The 22,869-nt window shown below is 44.9% G+C and overlaps 2 protein-coding genes across 7 annotated transcripts in view; one reads left to right on the forward strand and one right to left on the reverse strand.

Moving 5' to 3' along the window:
- Efcab11 (EF-hand calcium binding domain 11) overlaps positions 1–7,198 on the reverse strand; it is a 137,585-nt gene extending 130,387 nt beyond the window's left edge. For all 3 annotated transcript variants that reach the window (XM_048361935.1, XM_048361937.1, XM_048361936.1), the window contains exons 1-3: positions 7,079–7,198; positions 6,557–6,652; positions 3,800–3,845 (exon numbers count right to left, since the gene is read on the reverse strand). In XM_048361935.1, the coding sequence (XP_048217892.1) occupies positions 3,800–3,845; positions 6,557–6,652; positions 7,079–7,153 (217 nt within the window). In that variant the 5' untranslated portion in view covers positions 7,154–7,198. The remainder of the gene's footprint in view (positions 1–3,799; positions 3,846–6,556; positions 6,653–7,078) is intronic.
- Positions 7,199–7,504: 306 nt separating this feature from the next.
- The window catches only part of Tdp1 (tyrosyl-DNA phosphodiesterase 1), a 64,816-nt gene continuing 49,451 nt past the window's right edge, over positions 7,505–22,869 (forward strand). Inside the window, exons 1-5 of one of the 4 annotated variants that reach the window (XM_048361934.1) lie at positions 7,505–7,626; positions 11,486–12,036; positions 15,103–15,146; positions 16,127–16,182; positions 18,778–18,874. In XM_048361934.1, the coding sequence (XP_048217891.1) occupies positions 11,493–12,036; positions 15,103–15,146; positions 16,127–16,182; positions 18,778–18,874 (741 nt within the window). In that variant the 5' untranslated portion in view covers positions 7,505–7,626; positions 11,486–11,492. Of the gene's footprint in view, positions 7,627–8,483; positions 8,512–8,586; positions 8,694–9,564; positions 9,753–11,485; positions 12,037–15,102; positions 15,147–16,126; positions 16,183–18,777; positions 18,875–22,869 lie in introns of those variants that run through there. The other 3 variants (XM_048361933.1, XM_048361930.1, XM_048361932.1) reach the window with 3 other exon arrangements.

Here is a 22,869-nt window from a genome sequence, read left to right on the forward strand (position 1 = left end):
TGTGGCTCAGGTGGCAGAGTGCTAGCCTTGAGCGGGAAGAAGCCAGGGAGGGTGCTCAGGCCCTGAGTCCAAGGCCCAGGACTGGCCAAAAAATAAATAAATAAATAAAAATGGGGGAGCACTGGCACTGAGTAAAAAAGCTCAGGGACAGCACACAGGCCCTGAGTTCAAGCACCATGACTGACCAAAAAAAAAAAAAAAAAGTGTGAAATGCTACTTGGAGAGCCAGTGCCCTAGTTATTAATCTATTTCTTTAATCCTAAAGATATGAATCTGATATTGGCATCAAGACCAAAAGGAGAAGGAAAAGGACTGCCAGCCTGGAGAATCACATAGATTTCAGAGCAATTTTGGGACAAGGTGCTAACCACCAACATTTGACCTCATTCCTCCAAACTAATCCTTCCTCTGATATTCCCCTGAATTTCTCAGATGACTAATTTAAAACTTTGCAAGCTTCTGAAATATGTTTTAAAATTAATTACTGGGAAAAGAAGCTGTGAGAGTAAGCATGCTAATGATTTGATTGAAAAATAGTTTTTGAGAGTCATCCTTTGATATTAAATGCAAGGAACAGCATACTGGAGCAGGTCCCTAAGCACCTGATCAAAGTCAGAAAACCCTGAATCAGAACAGTCCAGGTGAAGACATCCTTTGGCCATAATGAATGGAGGGCACTCTTATCTGCACATCAGAGCTCAGGCCAAAACCAAGTTCCAAGCTAGGTACCAGTGGTTTATACCTGTTCATCCTCGCTACTCAGGAGGGAGAGATCTGAGGATCACAGTTCAAAGCCAGCCTTGGCAGGAAAGTCCATGAGACTCTTACCGCCAATTAAGGACCAAAAAGGCAGAAGTAGAGCTATGGCCCAAGTGGTGACGCACCAGTCTTGCATTGAAAAGCTAAGGGCCAGTACCCATGCTCTGAGTTCATGTCCCAATACTGACACAAAAGAAGGAAGAGAAGTGGGGGGAGGAGGAGCAAGCCCATGACTGTAAAAATTGAGAGAAATACTTCTGCATAAAGGCAAAACTCAAACACTAGAGAACTCAAGAGGAAGGATTTCTGTCCATTTTGTGAGCAAAAGCTATGTTCGGTTACAAGTCAAACCTCTCTCTAATACTAGGAAAACACAGAGGAAGAAAGAATCCACGACACACCTTGATATCCATTTACTATCAGCCACCTCTCGGTTTATATCAGAGCACCTACTCAAGAAGAGCTTTTAAACCAGGCCCTGGTGGTTCTTGCCTGTGATCCTAGCTCCTCAGGATAGTGAGATCTGGGATTCAAAGCCAACCAGGGCAGAAAAGTCCTTAACATCTCATCTCCAAAATTAATCAGCAAAAGAAGCTGGGCTGGAGTTACATAGCTCAGGTGGCAGAATGCCACCTAAGTGTGAGGTCCTGAGTTCAAGCCCTGAGGGAGGAAGGGGAGGAGGAGGGAGGACATGAATGCAATACCTATAGAAAAGCCTTTCTATGGGGATATGGCCTAGTGGCAAGAGTGCCTGCCTCATATACATGAGGCCCTGGGTTCGATTCCCAGAACCACATATACAGAAAATGGCCAGAAGTGGCGCTGTGGCTCAAGTGGCAGAGTGCTGGCCTTGAGCAAAAAGAAGCCAGGGACAGTGCTCAGGCCCAGAGTCCAAGCCCTAGGACTGGCCAAAAAAAAAAAAAAAAAAAAAAAAAGAAAAGAAAAGCCTTTCTATGGAAATCACTTGTACTAAACATGAGGGAATACCAAGCCTTGTAAACATACTGAATGTGGACAAAAGCAGTGAACCTTTCTATCAGACAACTCACTACAAAGGTAAAGAATGTAGGAAATCTTCCTACAGAATTCACTCCATTCTGTATCTCAGAGAATTAAAGAAACAAAAATAAACTTTCTCTCAAAGTGGAAAAAAAACACAACCACCACCCAACCTTCAAATCCTTAAGGACTTGGCATCAAATCCTCAATTTGAAGCCAGAGGCCACACACAGAAAAGAAATGTGAATGAATAAGAGATGCCAAATGTGAATGAATAAGAGATTCCACTCCAGTCAGTCACACCTGACATACCAGAAAAGCCACAAAACGAAGAAACTGCATAAAATAATAAGTGGGGAAGATAGCTGCCTACACAGAGTAACTCACTGATTATCATAGCACCCCCAGACAATCCAGGAAATCCTCCTACCAAAAGACAGACTCTGTACACTAGGATACTCACTTAAGAGATCCCAAGGAAAAAATGGATAAAAAATTTCACCAATGTTACAGCTAATTAGGCATCAAAGAAACAATATTTGGGAAGTGTGTAAATTTATAATGTGTAATTAAAAGCCTAGAGAAACACTCTTAAGTAGGGAATTATGAAAAAAACCCTTATTCCTCTACCTTATTCCTCTACTAATAACATTACTTGAAAAGTCACATTTCATATGAGATAAGCTACCTTGTATATAAAAAATAATTGATTTTTAGCCTTTTTATCTTCTTGTTTTTGGTAGCTAACCAAAGGTGGAAACCATCTTTTGAGATCTTCCATTTCCCCACCACCCCCCACCCCCGCCCCCAGTACTAGGACTTAACTTGGGGCCTAAGCACTCTTACTTTTTGTGCCTTTATAGGTAAAGTGGGCTCCTATAGGCCACATGCACAGAGTCAGGCTTTCCTTTTTAAAGTCCAGTCTGAAAATGTTTGTCTTTTGATAGGGCAGCTGGGCTCATTCCATTACATCATTTTCCTACAATGGAAAGTACTCATATAACTAGGTTTAAGTTCCTCTTACTCAAGTCACAAAGACCTCCAGGCTGCCAGCTCCAATGGTTTCTCCTCAGTTCTTATCCACCCATCCTACAAGGTGGACTTAGTGATGTTCACATCACATAACATGCTGTTCATGTGACTACCCAACGATCTTGGTGTTGGGGGTGGGGGTGGGGGTGGAGAGGAGGTGTCAGTGTGGGGCTTGAACTCAGGGCCTTGAGCTCTCCCTTGGGTATTTTGGCACAAGGCTGGCACTCTACCACTTGAGCCACAGCTCCACTCCTGAATTTTTGCTGGGTAATTGGAGAGAAGGGTCTCATGCACTTACCTGCTCCGGCTAGCTTCAAACTGCAATCCTCAGAGTTCAGTCTTTTGAGTTAAGCTAGGATTTACAGGCATGAGTCCCTGGAGCCCAGTTCTCCTGGCTTTTGATCGGACACTTGATTTCTTCTTGTTCCTTGGTGATTTCTGAGTCTCTCTGCCTCTTTCTTATTCTCTGCTTAACTCCTATTGATCCAGTTCTCTAAGTATTCTCATCTAGTCAATGATTTTTAAAGCTACGGATGACCCCAAATTCATTTCTTCAGTCCCCTGCTCCTCTCTGAGTTCCACATTTAATGCAGTCCAATTGCTACAGCAGAATGGATTGAAACTTGTGAAATTTAGCACACACGGAACTTAGTCTCATCAAAACAATTCCCCTCACCCCAGCCTTCCCATTTCAGTAACTGCTACCTTCATCCCACCAGCTGCTCAAGTCAGAAAACACATGATCCTTTTCAACATGAGTGAACTTATGAGCAGCACTTTTGTCTTTATGCTTTGCAATTGTTAAAATTATCCTACTAAAACACCTATCACACGTATTAATTAACCACAATTAAAAAGAACCAAAACCTTTCCTTTGAAATTAAAAACAAAACAAGTATGTTTTAAATGATGCATTCTATCTGTTTGTTCTTCATTATGGTGTTCTGCGTTTTGGTTTTGTGAGTGTCTAAATAACGGTGTGGAAAACGAATCTTAAGTGTCGTATTACCAGAAGTACTGGGATTTATTGGAGACATCACAGCATCTACTTCAATCTACAAAAGAAGAAAGGACATACAATTTTATCAAATGTTTTCACAGTACAAGTTTTTAATTCCAGCTGCTAAGAAACAAGATGTATTTTATGAGAAACCAACTTTATTGAGCCCGGAAGAAAAGTAATATCTCTCAACATCTTACTTTTCCATCACCATCTATGAGACACCAGATACTAATCTGCTATAAACTTCAGTGGCTCCCAAAACTTTATTCAATCGATCGACATAAAATCAATTTGGCTGTCCTGTATAGACCATAACTAAAAGACAACTTTTCTTCTTTAGATTTTAAAAAGAAACAACAGTAATTGTTCCAATAGACTCTATGGCTTCGCTTTAGTTTTTTTCCTGATATAACAATAACATAGAAGCCAAGTACTGGTGGTTCATGTCTATAATCCCAGCTACTCAGGAGGCTAAGCTCTGAGGATCACAATTCAAATGAAAACCCAAGAGATTCCTATCTCCCGTTAACCACCAAAACACCAGAAGTAGAGCTATGTTTTTGCACAAGCACCAGCCTTGAGCAAAAGCACAAGAGATAGTACCCAGGACCAGAGTTCAAACCCCAGGACACACACACAAAAGGAACATACAGTTGTTGCAGACAAATATATAATGAAGAAAATGGCCATCCAATGAAAAACATTGTGCAATATTTTGATAGTCCAGCTTTCTCCCCTCTGCAATTTAACACATTGGATGCCATCTGTATATAAAGTTCTGATTTCACTAAGTATTAACATAGAAGCATTTCCCCTTGATTCTTACAAGGGTGTCTAAGCCCTAAGGAATCATGATGCCTTAGGCTTGCTAGGTATACCATTCTCCTACCACTGCCTTCTTTAGTCATGAGGACAAACTATCCCTACTGCTTCTAAGTGTTCCTAGACACTTCCAGTCACAGCGGAGGAACTTCTCTAGCCTAAATGACACCAACATTACCATCAGAATTACACTCTCCCTCTGTGTCCCTTTCTCTTTGTGGCTTATATCTCTTAACTATCTTAATAGCTGCCAAAGCGTTTTTTGTTTTTTTAGGCCCATCTACACTAAACTGCAGACTAATCCAGAGAAGGAACTGGGCTTTGTGCATCTTTACATCTCTCCCAACTAGCAAATGTTCCTTTTACTAAATAGGGTCCCTTAACAAATTTCATTGGGCAAATAACTGCTGCATGAGTATATATATGATTCTGTGTGTGTGTGTGTGTGTGTGTGTGTGTGTGTGTGTGTGTGTGTGGTGTGCGTGCGCACGCGCGCTGGTCTTAGGGCTTGAACTTAAGGCCTGAGTGCTGTTCCTGACCATTTTTGCTAATATTAAAGCTAATGCTTACCATTTGAGCCACAGATTCACTTCTGGCTTTTTTTTTTTTTTTTTGGATAAGAGTATCATGGACTTTCTTGCCTGTGCTGGCTTTGAACTACCATCCTCAGATCTCAGACTCCTGAGAGCTAGGATTATATGTGTGAGCCACCAGTGCCCCACATACACGATTTATTGTATAAGAGTTTCTCTCTACTTCAATTCTTTCTTTTGAAAATTGGTCAAACCTGAGGCCACCCACATGATAGTAAGTGCTCTACCACTGAGCTATATCCTCACCCCTGTGTATGGTGATTAAAATGACATTTCACAATAACACTTCAAAATACTAACTTTCTATATGTGGAGTTTTTTTCAATTTATTATCTCATTTTAGCCTGCAACTGAAAATCAGTATTTCATTTTTCAAAAATAATATTCCAAAACTAAACTCCAATTCTCAACCTAATATTAAATTTTAAACCTACTAAATTTCATAGAGGTCATACATTGGATGTCTTAGAAGTTCAGCATACAAATGATTGAGAGGTATACAGGCATTTGTTATGTTAGCAATTTATTGTTCAGCATACTGGCTAAGGCTGGCCTTGTGCTACCAATACTTCTGCCTTATTCTTCTGAGAGTTTGGTTTATACTTCTAGAAATTCACTCCACAATACACCCACAAACACATAAATCTACACATTTGGGCACCAATTTAGATACAAAAGAAGGCTCATGAGGCAATGATGGTAAGGAATACAACAATGGAAACCCTAAGTTTAAAAAAAAAAAAGGAAACTGGCTAAAGAGAATACTATGCAACTACCTTTTAAACTGATAAAGGCAAGTGCTTTTAGGCTGATGTATTGTTAAGTGACAAACAAATGTTAAAATAAAATTTGCAGATCCCAACATTGTCCACAGGAACCCAGGCATGTTTCTTGTGGAAGAGAAATTTTGGAAAAATACACAGAAACTGGTTAATAATGGCAACTATTGAGAAGTGGGATTCTCTAGTAGAGAGGGAAAGGATTAAAAAAAAACTATGTGAATGTAATACTTTTACAAGTTAAGAGAAAAGAAAAAAGGTTTCAAGGGCAAGAAACGGTGCACATCACTTCCTACGTGAAGTCCTCCTGTTACCAGTATCCCCCTCCCAGCCTTCTCTCTTGGCCTTCTCCGATTTCATAATTGTATGAAGCTCCATGGTTTTGTGGGTTCCAGTGAGGCGGATTTCTAACTCATCCCTGGGATGTGTCCTTGAGAAGAAATAGCAAACAAACCCAGCACTGGAGACACTTCCGAAATCGCTAATAATTCAGCAATGTGCCCTTATAAACAACCCGTTCATACTGCATTTATCTACCCCACCCCCAAATACATAGAGAAAAGCCGCACCTTGGAGGGCTTGTACCCAAACAGCATTACAACAGCCACCTTAAAGTCCTCTCTGCTTAGATAGCCTTTATCATCTTCATCACAGGCTTTAAACACCTAAAGGATATTAAATACCTTCAGTTAGTATGGCAGAAATCAGAAACTCTTTATTTTGTTACTGGTTGGCACTAAGTTGGAATCTCGAAAATCTCAATCTCAGCTCAGGGGTAGGGCTCAAAAGTGTACTTTTATTACCCTGACTTTAATATATTCATATTCTCTCTCGATAGATGACAGATACACACACACACACACACACACACACACACACACACGGCTAAAATTGACCCGCTATGGAGGAGGAAGGGGAGAAGGAAGGAGTCTGGACGTGGACAGAAGCGGCCACTGGACCCGAAGCCAGGGATCTTCGTGTCCACCAGGACCCTTTCAAGGGCAGCCCAGGTCTGGATTGCTTCACCTGGCTCGAGACTACGCGGGTCACACTTAATTCCACAACTCGAGGGGACCCTTCCCGACACCTACTTCCACCCACTTCTTGCGTTCCGCCGGGTTAGTTTCCCGAGTCCGAGGCCGGGCCCCAGCGTCAGAGAAAAACATCCTGGCGGGGACCGGACCCCGGACCGGGCGACTCCGGGGACCACGTCTTGCCACGCCGGGAACCGAAAGCCCCTCGCGGCCACGCCCACCGCCGCTCGGGGCGCTGAACTTCACCGCGCAACTGCAATGTCTCCTCCCATTGGACGGCGTGCGAACCACTGGCGTTGACTCGGCCGTGCTATTGGCCAAAGGTTTTTGTTGACCAACGTTTCCTCGGACCGGACTAGGGCGCGTAGGTTTCCCAGGCCCGCCCCCAGCGTTTGGCTCCGCCCCTAGCACTTGGCTCCGCCCTCGCTCGGTTTATTAACTCCTCGCGTGCCGCCCGCGATTCCTCGCAGTAGAAGACCGACCTCCCTCTTGGTCCTGTAATGTGTCATCTTTCGTTCTCCCGCTCGTTTCGACCCACGACGGGTTAGGCGTGTTAGAAACACTACTAGAGAAGTGTGAGCCGAGCGGGAGAAGAACCGAACGACGTAAGCAAAGTCTAGGATTCATATTGAAGTAGCAAATCAGTGGGGTGCGCCTCAGGGTAGAACTAAGTCACGCCCCAGGATCTGGCACCGCGGGGTGTGTGTGTGTATGTGTGACCCAAAGAAGCTTTAAATAAAAGAATTAAACGTGCCTTTTGAACATTTATTCCGACTTTTCATTCATCCTTCGGGAAGTAAGGCCTGGTGTGTGGAGGGACATTTGCATTTGCATAGCAAACGTCCTTTCTCTGGGCAAGGAGTGGGGGGAAGGGGGGAGTCCTCTTTTCCAGTGGATCTCTGACAAGAACACACACCCGTTCCCAAAGCGGGCATTCGCGGTTCTGAGTCTGGTGGGAACCCATTTAACTTTCCGATTTCCCCGCAGGTAGGTCTCTGCGTGCCCGCCGAGCCCACTTCTGAGACACAGGTTTCCCGGTCCTATAACCTTAGCTTCACCCTCTGAATTCTTCAAAACGCGGCCCTGGGCCGTAGCCCCGGGAGCCGGAGGCTGGGAAGCATCTCCATACCAGAGGGGGGCGAGGAAGGGAGAGCTTTGCTAATTGACAAACTGCTCCCTCGCCTTTTTTTTTTTTTTTCTGTTTCTCCCTTTTTTTTAAGCAGTTAGTGAGCCGCGGGAAGCCAAGTTCCCAGCCGCCGCCCGCCCAGGGGCCCTCCCCCACGGGGAGCCCTGGGGGCGCGGTGGGGTCGGTGCACCTGGCATCCGGTGGGCTTTAGGACCGCGCGGTGCGCGGGCTTCCGGGAAGGGGGCGGGGGGGAAAGGGAGGGACGACGACGTAGCTGGGCGCGTGGAGCGCCGGGTTTGAACCGGGCCGCGCAGGCGCAGTGCCCGCAGGGGGGCGGGGCCTGGGCCGGGGACTCGCGTGCCAGGTACGTGCGCCGCCGCGTCCGTGGGTTCTGTCCCCACCGTCCCGGGATCCGGCTCCCTTCCCCTCGTGGGGCCCTGCGAGCCCGTGAATGGCCAGCCGGGCTGAGAGAAGCCGGGGGTACACAGGACCCCAGTTTCCTGCGGTAGCGGCGGCTCTGAGGGGCGCTGCGGAGCCCAGCCTTGCGTCTGTGGAGGGGGTGGGGGTTGGGGGAGGGGGGCTGGCTCGGGCCTTCGCGTGTTAAAGCTTGTCGCGTGCACACCCGCGTGCCAGGCACTTAGCCTTTCCGACCTCAGTTTCCCCACAAAGGGTGAGAGCGAGCCCGGGATCCAAGCTACTGGGTTGTTAAGGATGAAGTGAGTCTATACCTGGTCCTAAATCCTGTCTGCTCTTGCAGCCGTCTCCTGAACTCGGTCCCCAGCCGCTGGATTTTGCAAGTTCGGTTCCCTCTACCTGGAATGCTCTTTGCTCCATCTTGTAACTAAAACTATGTTTAGGGCTGTGTTCTCTAGTAAATGTCTTTTTCCACACATTATTTATCTACTTACCTATGTTAGTGCGAATCCCACCCTCTTTAAAACTTACAAACTATAATTCACAGCCACTGCTTTGCCCGACGTCTCAAGGTTTGGGGATTTTGTGGTGTTGGTACAGGTGGCTGTGCGTGTGTGTGTGTGTGTGTGTGTGTGTCTCCCTTGGGAAGAGACAGTGATGGGCCCAAGATTCTGCAAATGCTATAGCACCCACACAACCAAAGCGAGGATGGCCTAGTGTGAGCATGTCACACAAATTTGTGAAACATTGCATTAAAGTTATTTTATTTATTTATTTGCCAGTCCTGGGCCTTGAACTCAGGGCCTGAGCACTGTCCTTGCTCAAGGCTAGCACTCTGCCACTTGAGCCACAGCGCCACTTCTGGCCGTTTTCTATATACGTGGTGCTGGGGAATCGAACCCAGGGCTTCATGTATGCAAGGCAAGCTCTCTTGCCACTAGGCCATATTCCCAAATTTTAAAGATCAGGTGTGATAGTGCCTGCCACCAGATTCATCTCAGCAGCTAATTGGATGGTGAATTTGAGGTGAGTCTAGGCTCCATAGCAAGGCTCATCTCAAAACAAAACCAAACCTCTGAGGACACTTTTCTCAAACTGGAAGCTGAATTCTTTCTCACTGGAAACTCTGAGATCTCACATTTGTTTTAGAATGGGGAAGGAATTGAAGGAGAGCAGCTTGAGGACTCTTTGGTGGGTTAGGTTTGGGGTTCCCAATGTTGAGCCTCCTGCACAACTTGGCTACATTACCCTGCTGTGCCCTCAGCCCAGCCTGAGGACTTTTTGTTTTCCTGTAAGGGTAATATACAGAGGGGTTACAGTTACATAAGTGAGGTATTGAGTACATTTCTTGTCAAATATTGTTTTTCTCCCACTTCTCTTCCCCCCCCCCCGTAAAGTTTATTTCCATCATACCATCCTGTGAGGATCACTGTTGCATTGATTCACCCTTTCTCCTTTGTCTCACCATTTTGTTATTTCCCCTTCGCTTCTCCAAATCAGATAAACATATATACAAGACACAGGGTACCAAAAGCAAAACACAGTAACAACAGGGAATAAACCAAAGGAAAAACGAAATAAGTTCACACAGTACATTTTTTAGAAAGTCAACAAAAACAAAGTCTCTGAATTGGAGTTTCTGTTACCAAATTCCTTTCTTTAGAGTTGTCTTAGAAGTCAGTGAGCTTCCATTTTTCCTTAAGTGCTGCTTTTGTTCTCAATTAACTTTTTAAAAAAAAAATCTTAAGACCAGACACTAAAATAATTCCTTCAAAGTAAATTGTCACAGCTTAAAACAACATCTATCCAGCAATTTCAGGAGTCTAGTACACTTGGGGAGCGTAAGTTAAACAAAACAATAAAAAGTTTTTAAAAATCTGAGTTGTTTTGGCAGGTGTTAAGAGATCGGTCTTGATTCTCTCCTGTGGAAATCCTGGCAGACTTTGTAACAAGCTCAATTATCTGATTTCTTAATCCTTGCAGGTTAGAAACAATTTAGGAAAATACTTCCACTGAGGGTTCTACCTGCTTCTGGAAGCCAGCAGCTCCTTCTGTCTTCTGGGCCTTCCATCCTCTTCAGTTTCTTTCTTCAGTGTTTTCTAATTTCACGCCAGCCCTCAGGGGTCTGAGGCCTGAAGATCACCATGAGTTTGACAGCCCCTGCTATATAGTGAGTTCCAGACCAGCCTGGGCTATACAGTGAGACCTGTTTCAAAAAAATAAGATTAAAAAAAAGGGGGGGAGAGGGAGGAGTTTAAAATTACTCTTTCCCCCCCCCCCCCTTTGTGCCAAACTGAAAGCCTGGGTGCTGTCATTAAGCTTTTCAATGAGCCACAACTCAGTTTTTTTTGCTGGTTAATTGTAGATAAGAGTATCACGAGGGCTGGGAATATGGCCTAGTGGCAAGAGTGCTTACCTCGTATACATGAAGCCCTGGGTTCAATTCCCCAGCACCACATATATAGATAGATAAATGGCCAGAAGTGGCACTGTGGCTCAAGTGGCAGAGTACTAGCTTTGAGCAAAAAGAGAAGCCAGGGACAGTGTGGCTTTGAACCATGATGCTCAGATCTCAACCTCCTGTGTAGCTGGGGTTACAGCTGTGAGCCACCAGTGCTCAGCTTAAAATGACTCTTAAAATTCCCTAAATTGGCCTTAACCCCAAGCTCCTGTTAGAAGCTTCAGAGTTAAAAAACAACAGTATTTTGGTTTAGAATTGGGCTCCAACCAATTCCCTAAGATGTCCACTGAAGGTCAAGGGAGAGAGTGTGAAGTGACCAGAGTTATGTGGCCCAGCCTTTGATAGGGGTCAAAAGTACTGCACCTGTCGTAGAAGTTCATCTCATAGGGAATTTGTGAGCAGTAAAAGTATTTTGCCAATGGCTTACTGAGTGGGAAATACTATATCCGCCTCTCCCTTCCAGGAGCACGATGACTCAGGAAGGCAGTTACGGGAGGTGGACCATATCCAGCAGTGATGAAAGCGAGGATGAGAAGCCCCCAGGAGCCCCACTGGAAAAGCCATGCACATCTTCTCCCCCCCGTGCTCAGCAGGGAGCTGGGAATGAGCCAAAATACACCTGCTCCGAGGCTCGGAAAGCTGCGCACCGGAGACAGGCCTCGCCTGTGAAATTCAGCGACACAGAGTCAGTTTCACCTCCCAAGAAGCAGAAGACTGGTTCCCAGGAAGACCTAGGCTGGTGTCTGTCCAGCAGTGATGACGAGCTGCAGCCCAAGGCCAAGAACGTGGTGGTTAAAGAAGAAAAGGACATCTCCTTGCCCAAACCTGGTGTTGCCCCAGATCTAGGCCCTCCTGCCAGCCACAGGCTCAAGGAGGAGAACGATGAGTACGAGACGTCAGGGGAAGGCCAGGACATTTGGGACATGCTGGATAAAGGGAACCCTTTCCAGTTTTACCTCACTAGAGTCTCAGGAATAAAGGGCAAGTACAACTGCAAAGCCCTGCACATCAAAGGTAAGGATGCCCAGCGTGTTCCCCTCTGCCAATCAGGTACGGCAGCCTGGGATGACCTCCAGGTCCTGTATGGTCTTAACTTAATGGAGCTGGGAGAGGAAGCATTCTCTCTGACAAGCAGGTGCCTGAGTTTGACAGGAGGTGACACTCAGCAGCATTCGTTCTCTAGACTCTGTAGCTCAGCCTTTGGTGATTCTGAGCACAGGATTTAACTTCAAGGTGAACAGTTAAACCGGACCAGTACCACTTGCTCCACAGAGCAGCCTTGGCCTAACAGCACTTGTTGGCCTTGCTTGCTGGGCCAGCTACACCAGGCTGCACATTCTCAGCTTCACCAGTCTTGGGGCCAGAGCATGCAGTCTGCTTTCACAAGCCCTCCAAGGGAGTCTAATGCCGAGTCAGGTTTGAGAACTTTGGTTTCCTGTAATGGAAGCAACAAGGAGTGCAAATAGATGGTTTTAGAGATGGGATGGAAGTTGGCCTTTGGTGCTTCTCCATAACAACAGTTAGCAGGAGCTCTAGACTTTTTCTTTTTCTTCACCAGTACTAGAACTTGAACTCAGGGTTTTATACTCTTGCATGACATTATTCCCTCAAGGCTGATACTCTACCACTTCAGCCTTAGCTCCATTTCCAGCTCTTTTTTTCTAGTTATCCAGGGATAGGAATCTCATGGACTTTTCTGCTTGGGGTGGCTTCGAACTTCTGTCCTCAGATCTCAGTCTCCCAAGTAGCTAGAATTACAGGTATAAGGCACCAACAATCAGATAGAGTGCTAAACTTGATATTCAAATTCACTACCCACCATTCATTTGGTCTGTAGTTAACTCAGTACCTGACATTCCTCAGATTTCAGTGGGCTCATCCCTACATCGGGGTTCAGAAAAGCAAGTAAATGTATGAAGTGACCCACACAGTATATTCACATGGCAGCTGCAACAACAAACCTTGTTCTTCTTCTTTCAGGTTAGCCTTTTTTTTCTGGCTCATATATCCATATATCTTGTGTGTTAAATATAAGTTGTGGAATTAATCCCATATTGTAGTGAGTTCAGTTGTATAGGTTTTTGCTTTTAAAATCTCTTTCCTAGGTACTCTGAAGAAATCAGTGGTAGTTGCCAGTATTTTCATTTTGTTTGAGAGAAAGAGAGCAACACAGGAAATAGAGTGCCAAAATAGTAAGAGAGGATCTAGACATTGGTGGCTCACACTTGTAGTCGTAGCTGCTTGGAGGCTGAGATCACAGTTCAAAGCCAGCTAGGGCAGGAAAGTCCATGAAGCTCTTATCTCCAATTAAACACCAAAAAAGCTGGAAACGGAGCTGTGGCTCAAATGGCAGAGCAATAGCAGGAAAACTCAGGGATAGCACCCAGGCCTTAAGTTCAAGTCCCAGGACCCCCAGGACCAGCAAAAAAAAAAGGGGGGGGGGAATTTCCTTGTAATAATGCTCTACATGCACTTAGTGAACTTCGATCACGTTCCCACACACACACACACACGATACAGCCCTTCTACCCTTTCCTATTTCTTCCTTTCTCAAACAGTATTTGTTGGTTTCCATTTGTGTGTGTGTGTGTGTGTGTGTGTGTGTGTGTAGTATACTTTGTTCCTCTTCACTACTCTGCCCTTTCCTTCCCCCTCCCACTCAACCCCATCCAGAAGTGCCTCATTTACATACCTACTCCATCATCATCATCATCATTACAATCATCATTTTAGATCTAGGTTCTACCAATGAATGAGAAAATGCAATTTGGACTTTTGAGCTTGGCTTATCTCCACTTGATGATCCCCTGCTCCATCTCTGTATGGAGTATTTTCCATCTATCGATGGTTGGATGCGTCAGCTGATTTCTGTGATCAGTGCTGCATGGGTGTTGAGGTGTCTTCAATATATATTGATTCACACTACTTTAGGGAGATGACCAAGGATGATATGTCAGGGTCATCAGGTACATTTGTTTTTTTAGTTTTGGGGAGGAATCTCCATACTGATTTCCGTAGTAGTTGCAATAGTTTTCATTCCCACCAACAGTGTATAAGGGTTCTTTATCCCCTACGTCCTCACGAGCATTTGCTATTTTTTCTTGATGGCTGCTACTCTGACTGGGATGAGATGGGATCTTAGGGTAGTTTTGGTTTGCATTTCCTTTATGGCTAAGGATGATGAACATTTCTTCGTGCACTTTTTAGCCATTTGTACTTCTTCCAAGAACTGTGTATGCAGATCATTTGCCCATTTTTAAATTGAATTTCCTTGTTCTTATACTGACTAACTTTTAGCTGTTTGTATATTCTGGATACTAATCTTTATCCATTGAATAGTTTGAAAGATGTCTTCTCCCATTCTATAGACTGTCTTTTGGGTGGGTTTTTTTTGTAATTGTTTTGTTGTTTTGTTTTGATGGAACACCAAGATTTGAGGAAGAGGAGATCATGTCATGAAAGGAGCTTTTCCGTATATTTTATCCTCAGAACAACCAATGAGGAGATGCTCCCACGGTCCTCTGTGGTCATCCTCTGGAGTTTAGAAGTTACGTAAACTGCCCAAGCTCACAGCTGTGACTTAAGTCGAGGCTTCCTGATCTCTGAACCCGTGCGGTTTGTTATGCCAGGCTCACATAAGCTGAAACTGTTAGTGGTCTGGAAGACTGCATGGAGGAAGGGAGACTTCAAATGGCTCTTGGAAGTAGGACAGAATTGCAAAAGGTAGAGATGCTAGTAGGGGCTATTGGAGGATGTGAAGACTTGTGGATCCTGGAACAAACAGGCATCTTGATTACCTATATCAACAGTTTCAAAGCTCAGCTAGTACTGAAGCGTTAGATCTTAGTTTCACATTGTATTTTGTAAAAGGACATATAATAAGTATCATTTAATAGCATGGGGAAATTTTTTTCCTTGGATTTTTATAAAATACTAGTCACTTTGTGGTAGCCTTTTCAGTTTCTTATTTTCTGAGCCAAGTCTTTACGATCAGTAACTGTTACATAAGGTAGCTGTGCTTTTTAGGCCAAAGGATATTTATCTGACTGGAAATTCTTTTTTTATCCTTTGTCTTTATAGATATTTTATCTCCTCTATTTGGGACACTTGTTTCATCAGCTCAGGTGAGTTTATATGTAAGAGTTGTTTGTTGTTGTTGTTGTTGTTGTTCAGGTGAGCAATAATTAAATGGCTTTATAACAGAGTGTCCGTCCTGTGGAAGGCCCTTGAGATGGCACCTGGTCTCCAGGTGTGATATAGGGTGAATTTGCAGGTGCTTTCTGAGCTAGGATGGTGCAGGTGTGTGGAGAGGCCCCTCAGGTAAGGCCAGCATAGAACTTGTGGTCAACATGTGATTGTTTGCTGGACATTGGTGGCTAACACCTGTAATCCTAGCTACTCAGGAGGACAAGATTTAAAAATCATGCAAAGCCAGCCCAAACAGAAAAGCCTATGTGGCTCTTATCTCTGATTAGCCAACAAACATCTGTAAGTTTAGAGCCATGGCTGAAGTGGAGTGCTAGCTAGCCGTGAGTGAAAAAGCCAAGTGAGAACAGAGGCCCTGAGTCCAAGCCCCAATATTGGCACACACACACACACACACACACATAACAAAAGGTAAAATGTGAGTATTATAAGCCTGATGAGCATCCAGTCCCAGAGGCCTGTGTACCAAACCAGCAATTCCCTTTCCAAAATGTCCTAGGTTTTTTTTTTATCTCATCTTTCTACAAGTACCTAGAGGTAAAGGGTCACACTTATGAGCTTTTTAAATATATCGCAGAGTTATGAGAATTTAACTTTCAGGGCTATTTGAAATCATCTAAACCCTGTTGACACATCTGAACCCTGCCCAAAGCCTGTAGAGATAATTTCCTTAGAGCCTATTTTCTCATGCATTTGGCTCCATTTATGTGGATGGCTTTAGCAATGTATTCCTTGAAGATAAATTTCAGGTTCATTTATGAGTGTTGCAGCATAACTAGGTTTCTAAATAATACATGTAGTGCATTATTATTTTACAGTGTCTCTCAATTTAATAACTAAGCCGTTTCTCCCATGTCTGCCTGGCTGAACTACCCGTGACTCTTTCCTCTCTGTCTAGTTTAACTACTGCTTTGACGTGGACTGGCTGGTAAGGCAGTATCCACCCGAGTTCAGGTGAGTTCCACGGGCACCAGGCCACCCTCATCGGTAGCACTTTGTAACATAAAACTTAAAAGATTTCTCAGACAAAAGCCACCCATTGAACTCCTACAGGGATTCTATGGGGGAAACCACATTTTTCAATCATTAAATCACAAGCATTCTTTGCTACAGATCTTAGCATTTCCCTCTGTGCTCTGTCCAGACGTCAATAAGGACAAATCGCAACTCATGTAACAGGACTTTGTGTCCAGAGGAAGCAGGGAGGAAGTGATCGTGTTTGTGGGCTATCTGGACACATGCGTGCCGGCAGAGGACCAGCATATCCCTCTTGGCTTAGGACACCAGCGCTGTTCTTTTCTGAAGATCTCTTTGTTCCTTGAATGGTTCTTCCTTTAGTTCTGGAGTTGAGAAAGCAGGTCCAGGCCCTTCCTGTATCCAAGCTATGGAGGTGATGGATTTTCTCTCCCGCCATCAGCAGCCATGCAGACCAGATAAACTGTGCAGCAGTGACTGGCACCTGTCTCTGATCTGTGGCTGAATCATAACAGCAAGGAGGGTAGAAGAAGACATACACAAGAAAAACGTGAAATCTTTCGTACACGGTGAAATATTCAAATTTCTCAGGCATCCTGCGCATTCAAAGCTTTATATTTGACCCGTCACGTGGAATACTCAGTTTAGCTGCATGTTAACAGAACATCCAGAATAACAATAGCTCGGGCAAAACAGAAATTAATTTTTCCAGTCTGGGTCTGGAAAAATAATGTGTGTCTAGCTTGGGAGCGCCATGGTTTTACCTTTTCTGTCTTTGTCACAGCCTCCTAGTGTGTGACTTCAGTCTTAAGTTAGCTCCTGGTCTAAGATGGCTGCCATTGCTGCAATTCTTGTCTGAGTTCCAGGTAACAGAGGATGAGAAGAAAGCAAAGGCTGATGTCCCATTCATGCCCCTCTGAGCAGCTGGCTTGGCAGGTCCCACACAACACTTCTGCTTCACTGAGCACAGCTCAGCCTCACAACACTAGCCAGCTTGAAGGGAGACCGGAAGTAAACACCTCTAGCTGAGCACACCTTGTCTTCCATAAAATCAGGCTTTGCTAGAAAAGGAGAGAGTAGCTATCCAGAGGCAGCAGCCCTTCCAGCCTTAGACAGTATCCACCACCCCATCCGTAACCATGGTCAAGGCCTCCTCCCTTAGGGTCACATCTAGAATTTGTGCATAGAAAATAATACGCTTTTACCTTTCTCAAGATGACCTTATGACCTGATAACATTCCTTGTGTCCAGGTGATAGATGTGTGCGTATTTCTTAAGCTTTCCTCCATATGTTTTTTTTTTTCCAGTTGTAACTATTTTTTTTCCAAGTAGGAAAATGGTTAGGATATATGCCTCATAGTTCAGTTTTACCCACCCAGTTAGAGTATAGCAAGGTGGGCATGAGGCAGCGGCCATTAGCACTGAAGGGGCATGACTTGTCATGTGGTTTTCGAGCTGGACGCTCTTCCTTCATATGACACATGTGACAGGTTCCTGAGGAAGTGGCTGCAGGTGTGAAATCTTGCTCACTTGCTTGTTGGAGAAGAATTCCATTTTTTTCTTGTGCTGGAAGCCCCAGTAGCAGTATACTGATTTCTAAGGATCATCTCATTTCGAATTAAGTGGAGATAATGAAGGTTTCCCCCAGAAGCCCTTTAAGTCTATTTAGGAAGACTCATTTCATGCAACCTCTGGACTTTAAAAATTTGCAGTGTGCTTTGGGCTCTGGTCCCCCGAAATCTAACTTACCTATTTAGAAGTCTATATTGAGCTGTGGGCTTGTTCTGGTCCGCTTTTTTTTTTTTGGTTTATTTATTTAGAGACATTGTCTTCCATGTAGTCTAGGCTGGCTTGGAACTTGCTGTGTTGCCCAGTCTAGCCTTTGCTATCCTCCTGCTCTACCTCCCAAAGTGTGGGCACCACTATGCCAGGTTTGGGGCCTATTTACATCCTGGTTGATACACAGGACATACATCATATAATATGACTTCGGAATATATAGGTGCAGTGTGATGTGAATCTGTTGCTTAATCCAAAAGATAGGGAAAAAAGAAACATCATACTATACAATAACAGTCTTTCCAGAAGATTGAAGTCCAAGGCCGGCCTGGGCAAAAAGTTCATAAAACACTCCCCCCCCCCCCCAATCTCAACCAATAGAAAGTTGAGAGCAGGGGTCTGTGCCTGTCATCTCAGCTACCAAGGAGTGTAAATAGGAGGATCCTGGTACCAGGTGATCCAGGCAAAACACAAGATCCTGTTTGGAAAAATACTGAAAGCTAAAATGGCTGGAGGAGTGGCTCAGGTAGTAAAGTGCCTGACTAGCCAAGTTCTAGGCCCTGAGTTCAAACCCCAGGACTGCTTTAAAAAAAAAACCTATCTTTATAATCAATTTAATCTTAATTGTATTAACAAATAGTTATCTGTGTACTTATTTGGGCCAAAGAAGCGAAGTAGCAAATGACTGTGCTGGGCTGCCGCCCCTCCCCCACTGTGGCGCTGCAGTCCCCGGGCTCTGGCCCTGGCCTGTGGCCCGTCACCAGCTGCGCCCTGCTCACTCTCCTCTCCTTGCAGGAAGAAACCAATCCTGCTCGTGCATGGCGACAAACGCGAGGCTAAGGCTCACTTGCATGCCCAGGCGAAGCCTTACGGAAACGTTTCCCTCTGTCAGGTAAGCTGCCTGTGGCCCCTTGACGTGGGTTAGAAGGTGTTTTAGTCCATCCTGCCTCCAAGGGCAGAAATCCTCCAGTCCCACCGTTTGTCAGTGAGAACCCCTGGTGGCTGGAAAGCTTTCCCTTCGTTTCACCTGAGGTCTCCCTCCTTACCCCTTCCACACGAGGGTCCCGATTTTCCTGCTCTGGAAGCACAAAGCACTGATGTCCCCCTGCACACGCAGTGCGTGATGCCTTGGTTCAGAGTCATCTACCTGCTTCCTTTAGTTCTCCGAGGTTTCAGCATTGACGTCCCTCCGCCCTGCTGGGATCTCCCCTGTACCCCTCTTGTACCTGGCTTGTCCAGTTGAAAACCGGCTTTCAGCACTGAGCGGGCTCTCTGAGTACAGTGCAGGGGCTATGCGACTCTTTCTGCAAATGCAGACTGTGTGACACCTCATCTAAATTCTGTTAGTCATCGTCAACACTTTAAACATTGTTCTTCATCCCTGGTCCTGTCAACTGAAAGATCTAGTCATGGAAGCCTGTAAGGAAACTTAGTCACAGGCAGCGTGCATACAAGCCCAAGAAAGAGGATAGAATGTTCTCGTAACAGGTGACACTGCCTCAAGATTTCTGCTATTGGGGCCCATGACAGTGGCTCAGACCTGTAATCCTAGCTACTCAGATCCGAGGATCATGGGTTCAAGCCAGCCTGGGCAAGAAAATACATGGGACTGTTTATCTCCAGTTAACCACCACCTCCTATGACAACAACAACAAAGGTGGAGCTGTTACGTAGCGCCCGCCACTGGTAGAGCACCAGCCTTGAGTGAAAAAGCAAAAGGACAGTGCCCAGGCCCTGAGTTTACACCCCAGGACCAGCACACACCTATTTTTTTCTTTTCTCTGTTTTATGTTTTAAAGACTCCATTTTATTTTTTAATTATGTCTTTATTATCTTCAGTTGTACAAAGGAGTTACCATTTAACATGTCAGTTTATGAGTACGATGCATCTTGATTGATGTCAAGCTTCCCATCATTCTCCTACCTCTCTTCCAACCCCACCCATCCCCTAAAAGGTCCCGGTTCCATTTTCATATATATCCACTAATATTATGACTGCATTCTTCCCCCCACCCCCATCTTCCTTTTCTCATTCCTCTACCCCTCCTATGACTTCCCACACCTACACATCAAGCCCACGCTTCCTGGTATTTATTTTGTTCGACCGTGAGTTAGTTGTTCTGAGGAGCTGAAACATTTGAATTCTCCCTCTGTGTTAACCCTTGGGTTACTCCATTCGTGTAGAGGACACAGTAATTTCTGCTCTCAGAGTAGAGTTGCCACATCCAGCTTCCTTGTCTGTGCTCTTTTTCGTCTAGTGTCTTTACACCACCAATTGCAGCTCACATTTTATCATTTCTCACTCTAAATGATCCCTGTGCAAGAGCTCCATCCAATCAGTTTCAATCAGCACATATCACAACATTTTAACCCACCATACTTTATATAGTTACGTTTTCAAAACGTGCCGAGGCTAGGGCTATAGCTCAGTGGTAGAACACTTGCCTAGGATGCCCAAGACAGTGAGCCCGATCCCCAGTGTGCACGTGTGCACCCGCTCACACATACCTCCTCCCTCTGAGCGTGTCCGTGACTCATCTTAGACACACGGGCCTTTGCTGAGCAGTTGCCTGAAGTTCCACCGTTCTGCTTCTGTTCTCAGCAGCAGAAGAGGTGAGGCAGGTAGGGAACTCCAGTCAGACTAAAAGCAGAAAACACTGTCACAGGAATCCTAAATGCCAATAATTAAAGAAATGGAAACTGTGTCTTCCAAATACTACCTGCCTGTCCTGGAAAGTCCAGGCAAGCCCTACAGCGGATAGCATGCTCCTGGCTGGCCACTAGAGGGCATAGGAGACACTGCTTGCAAACCTGCCAGAGCTGCACCAACCACCCAACTGCTGAAGATACAGAAGGTGTGTAGCCCCATCTTGAGATTTTTAAATGCCTTTACATTTGTCTGTAAGATGAATTTAAATTTTTTTCATCACACCGTGTCATTGAAGTGGAGGGACATTAGTCACAGAATGAATGGATGTTGACATTTTTCTTGGTTTGCAAATCTGGGGCCTGATGCTGGAGCCTGAGGCCTTGTGGGCTAGGGACACACTGTTTGGATCCTGCCTCAGCTCTCAGCCTGTCTGTCCCAATCTGGTCAGGCTGCCATAACAAATAATAGTAATACTTAGATGGCTTTCTGTTTGTTGTTTTTTTGTTTGTTTGTTTGGACAAGCCAGCTTACACTACAGACATTTATTTCTTCCCCATATGAGAACTAGTAAATCTCAGATCAAAGTGGAAGTCGTTTCAGTCCCTGGTGTGGCCCTTGTCCTAGCTTGGAGATGGCCACCTCCTCACATGGAGGGAGTGCTTCCTCTATGAGCACTCACTGTATTGGGTCACCCCCCCCCCCACCTTACTACTCCATTTACCCTTAATTATCTCCACGAACTCCCACTCTCCAATTGCAGTCACATTGGGGGTTCACTATGTGAATTAGACAGGGGGTCACAGGTATTTGGCCAATATCACTGTCATTCTGCTCTAGTCACTTAGTCCTGATTTGTTCATGTCCTAAAGTGCGTTGCCGATGCCATTCAACATGGAGTTTCAAGGGTTTGATGTCTTAGCCCCAGGAGGCACCCATTAAGTATCTTACCATCCTTGTTTTGTGCTTTGACTTGCCCAAAAACTCACTGTTTGTAGCAAAACTAGACTCAAGCAGTTGTCTTTACCATGCTCTTTCCAAGCTAAGTATATTTACACAATTACATTTTCACATCTAAATTTATAATTTTTATTTTGTTTATTTGTGTGTGTATGCGCATGTGCATATGCGCGCGTGCCAGTTTGGAGCATCAAACTCATTGCTTCAGGCTTTTTCTTTTTCCACTCAAGGAAGGCTGATACTCTTCCACTTACTTGCACTACACTGCCTTGTTAATTGGAGATAAAAATCTCTTGCATTTGTCTGTCCAAGCTGGCTCCGAACCGTGATCCTCCGGAGATCTCAGCCTCCCAGGTAGCTAGGATTTAAGGCATGAGCCTCTGGAGCCCTGCCAATTTTATATTTTAAAATGTAGTAGTTTTCAGCCCTCCTCCAGAGCACCCAAATAAATGCGTGATGGTCTGTGAATTTCCCCCCAGCACTGTATATGAGAGTCTGTGGTCAGCGGGCTCCTGTCTGGGACATCGCCCCACACAGCAACTGTGCTGTACTCCCCTTATATATTCCAGTTACCATTACTATCCCACAGAAAATAGTCCCATCCTTCCGTCCGGTGTTAGGGAGGTGGGGTAGAAGAGAAGCTATATTCGTGACTACTCCCATTCATTCATGCTTACTGCCTATGAAGTCCCTCCTAAGCATTTTATATTCATTTCCTCTTCTGACAATGTTAAATCTCCTTGCAATACACTTATAAAGAGAAAGCTGAGGCAGAGAAGCCTTAAGAGTTTTCCAGAGTCATTGGAAGGATCGAAGCCCTTCTTCATTTCTGATTCCTTAGCTATTTCATGGTTGTTTAACTCCTTATTACCTGGGAAGTTTGGCATATCTTTCTTTTTTTTTTTGCCCATGCTATGACTTGAACTCAGGGCCTGCGTGCTCTCCCTCAGGCTCTTTGTCCTCAAAGCTAGCTAGCGTTCTACCACTTGAGCCACAGCGCCACTTCTGGCCTTTTTTTTTTTTTTTTTGAGTAGTTTATTGGAGTTTATAAGAGTCTCAGGGGACTTTTCTGCCCAGGCTGGCTTCAAACCACAACCTCAAATCTCAGTCTCCTGAGTAGCTAGGTTTACAGGCATAACCAGGTTGGCATATTCAGGTCTTGCTGACCTGAATGGTAGATAAAATGTGTTCTTTCTCTACCCTCCACTTGTAAAGATGTCATTTTATAACCCAGAAAATACACTGAATATCTTTTTAATCTCCAGCACCTACTATCTTTC

Source organism: Perognathus longimembris, chromosome 14, assembly GCF_023159225.1.
Source record: "Perognathus longimembris pacificus isolate PPM17 chromosome 14, ASM2315922v1, whole genome shotgun sequence".
Classification (NCBI taxonomy): Eukaryota; Metazoa; Chordata; class Mammalia; order Rodentia; family Heteromyidae; genus Perognathus; species Perognathus longimembris.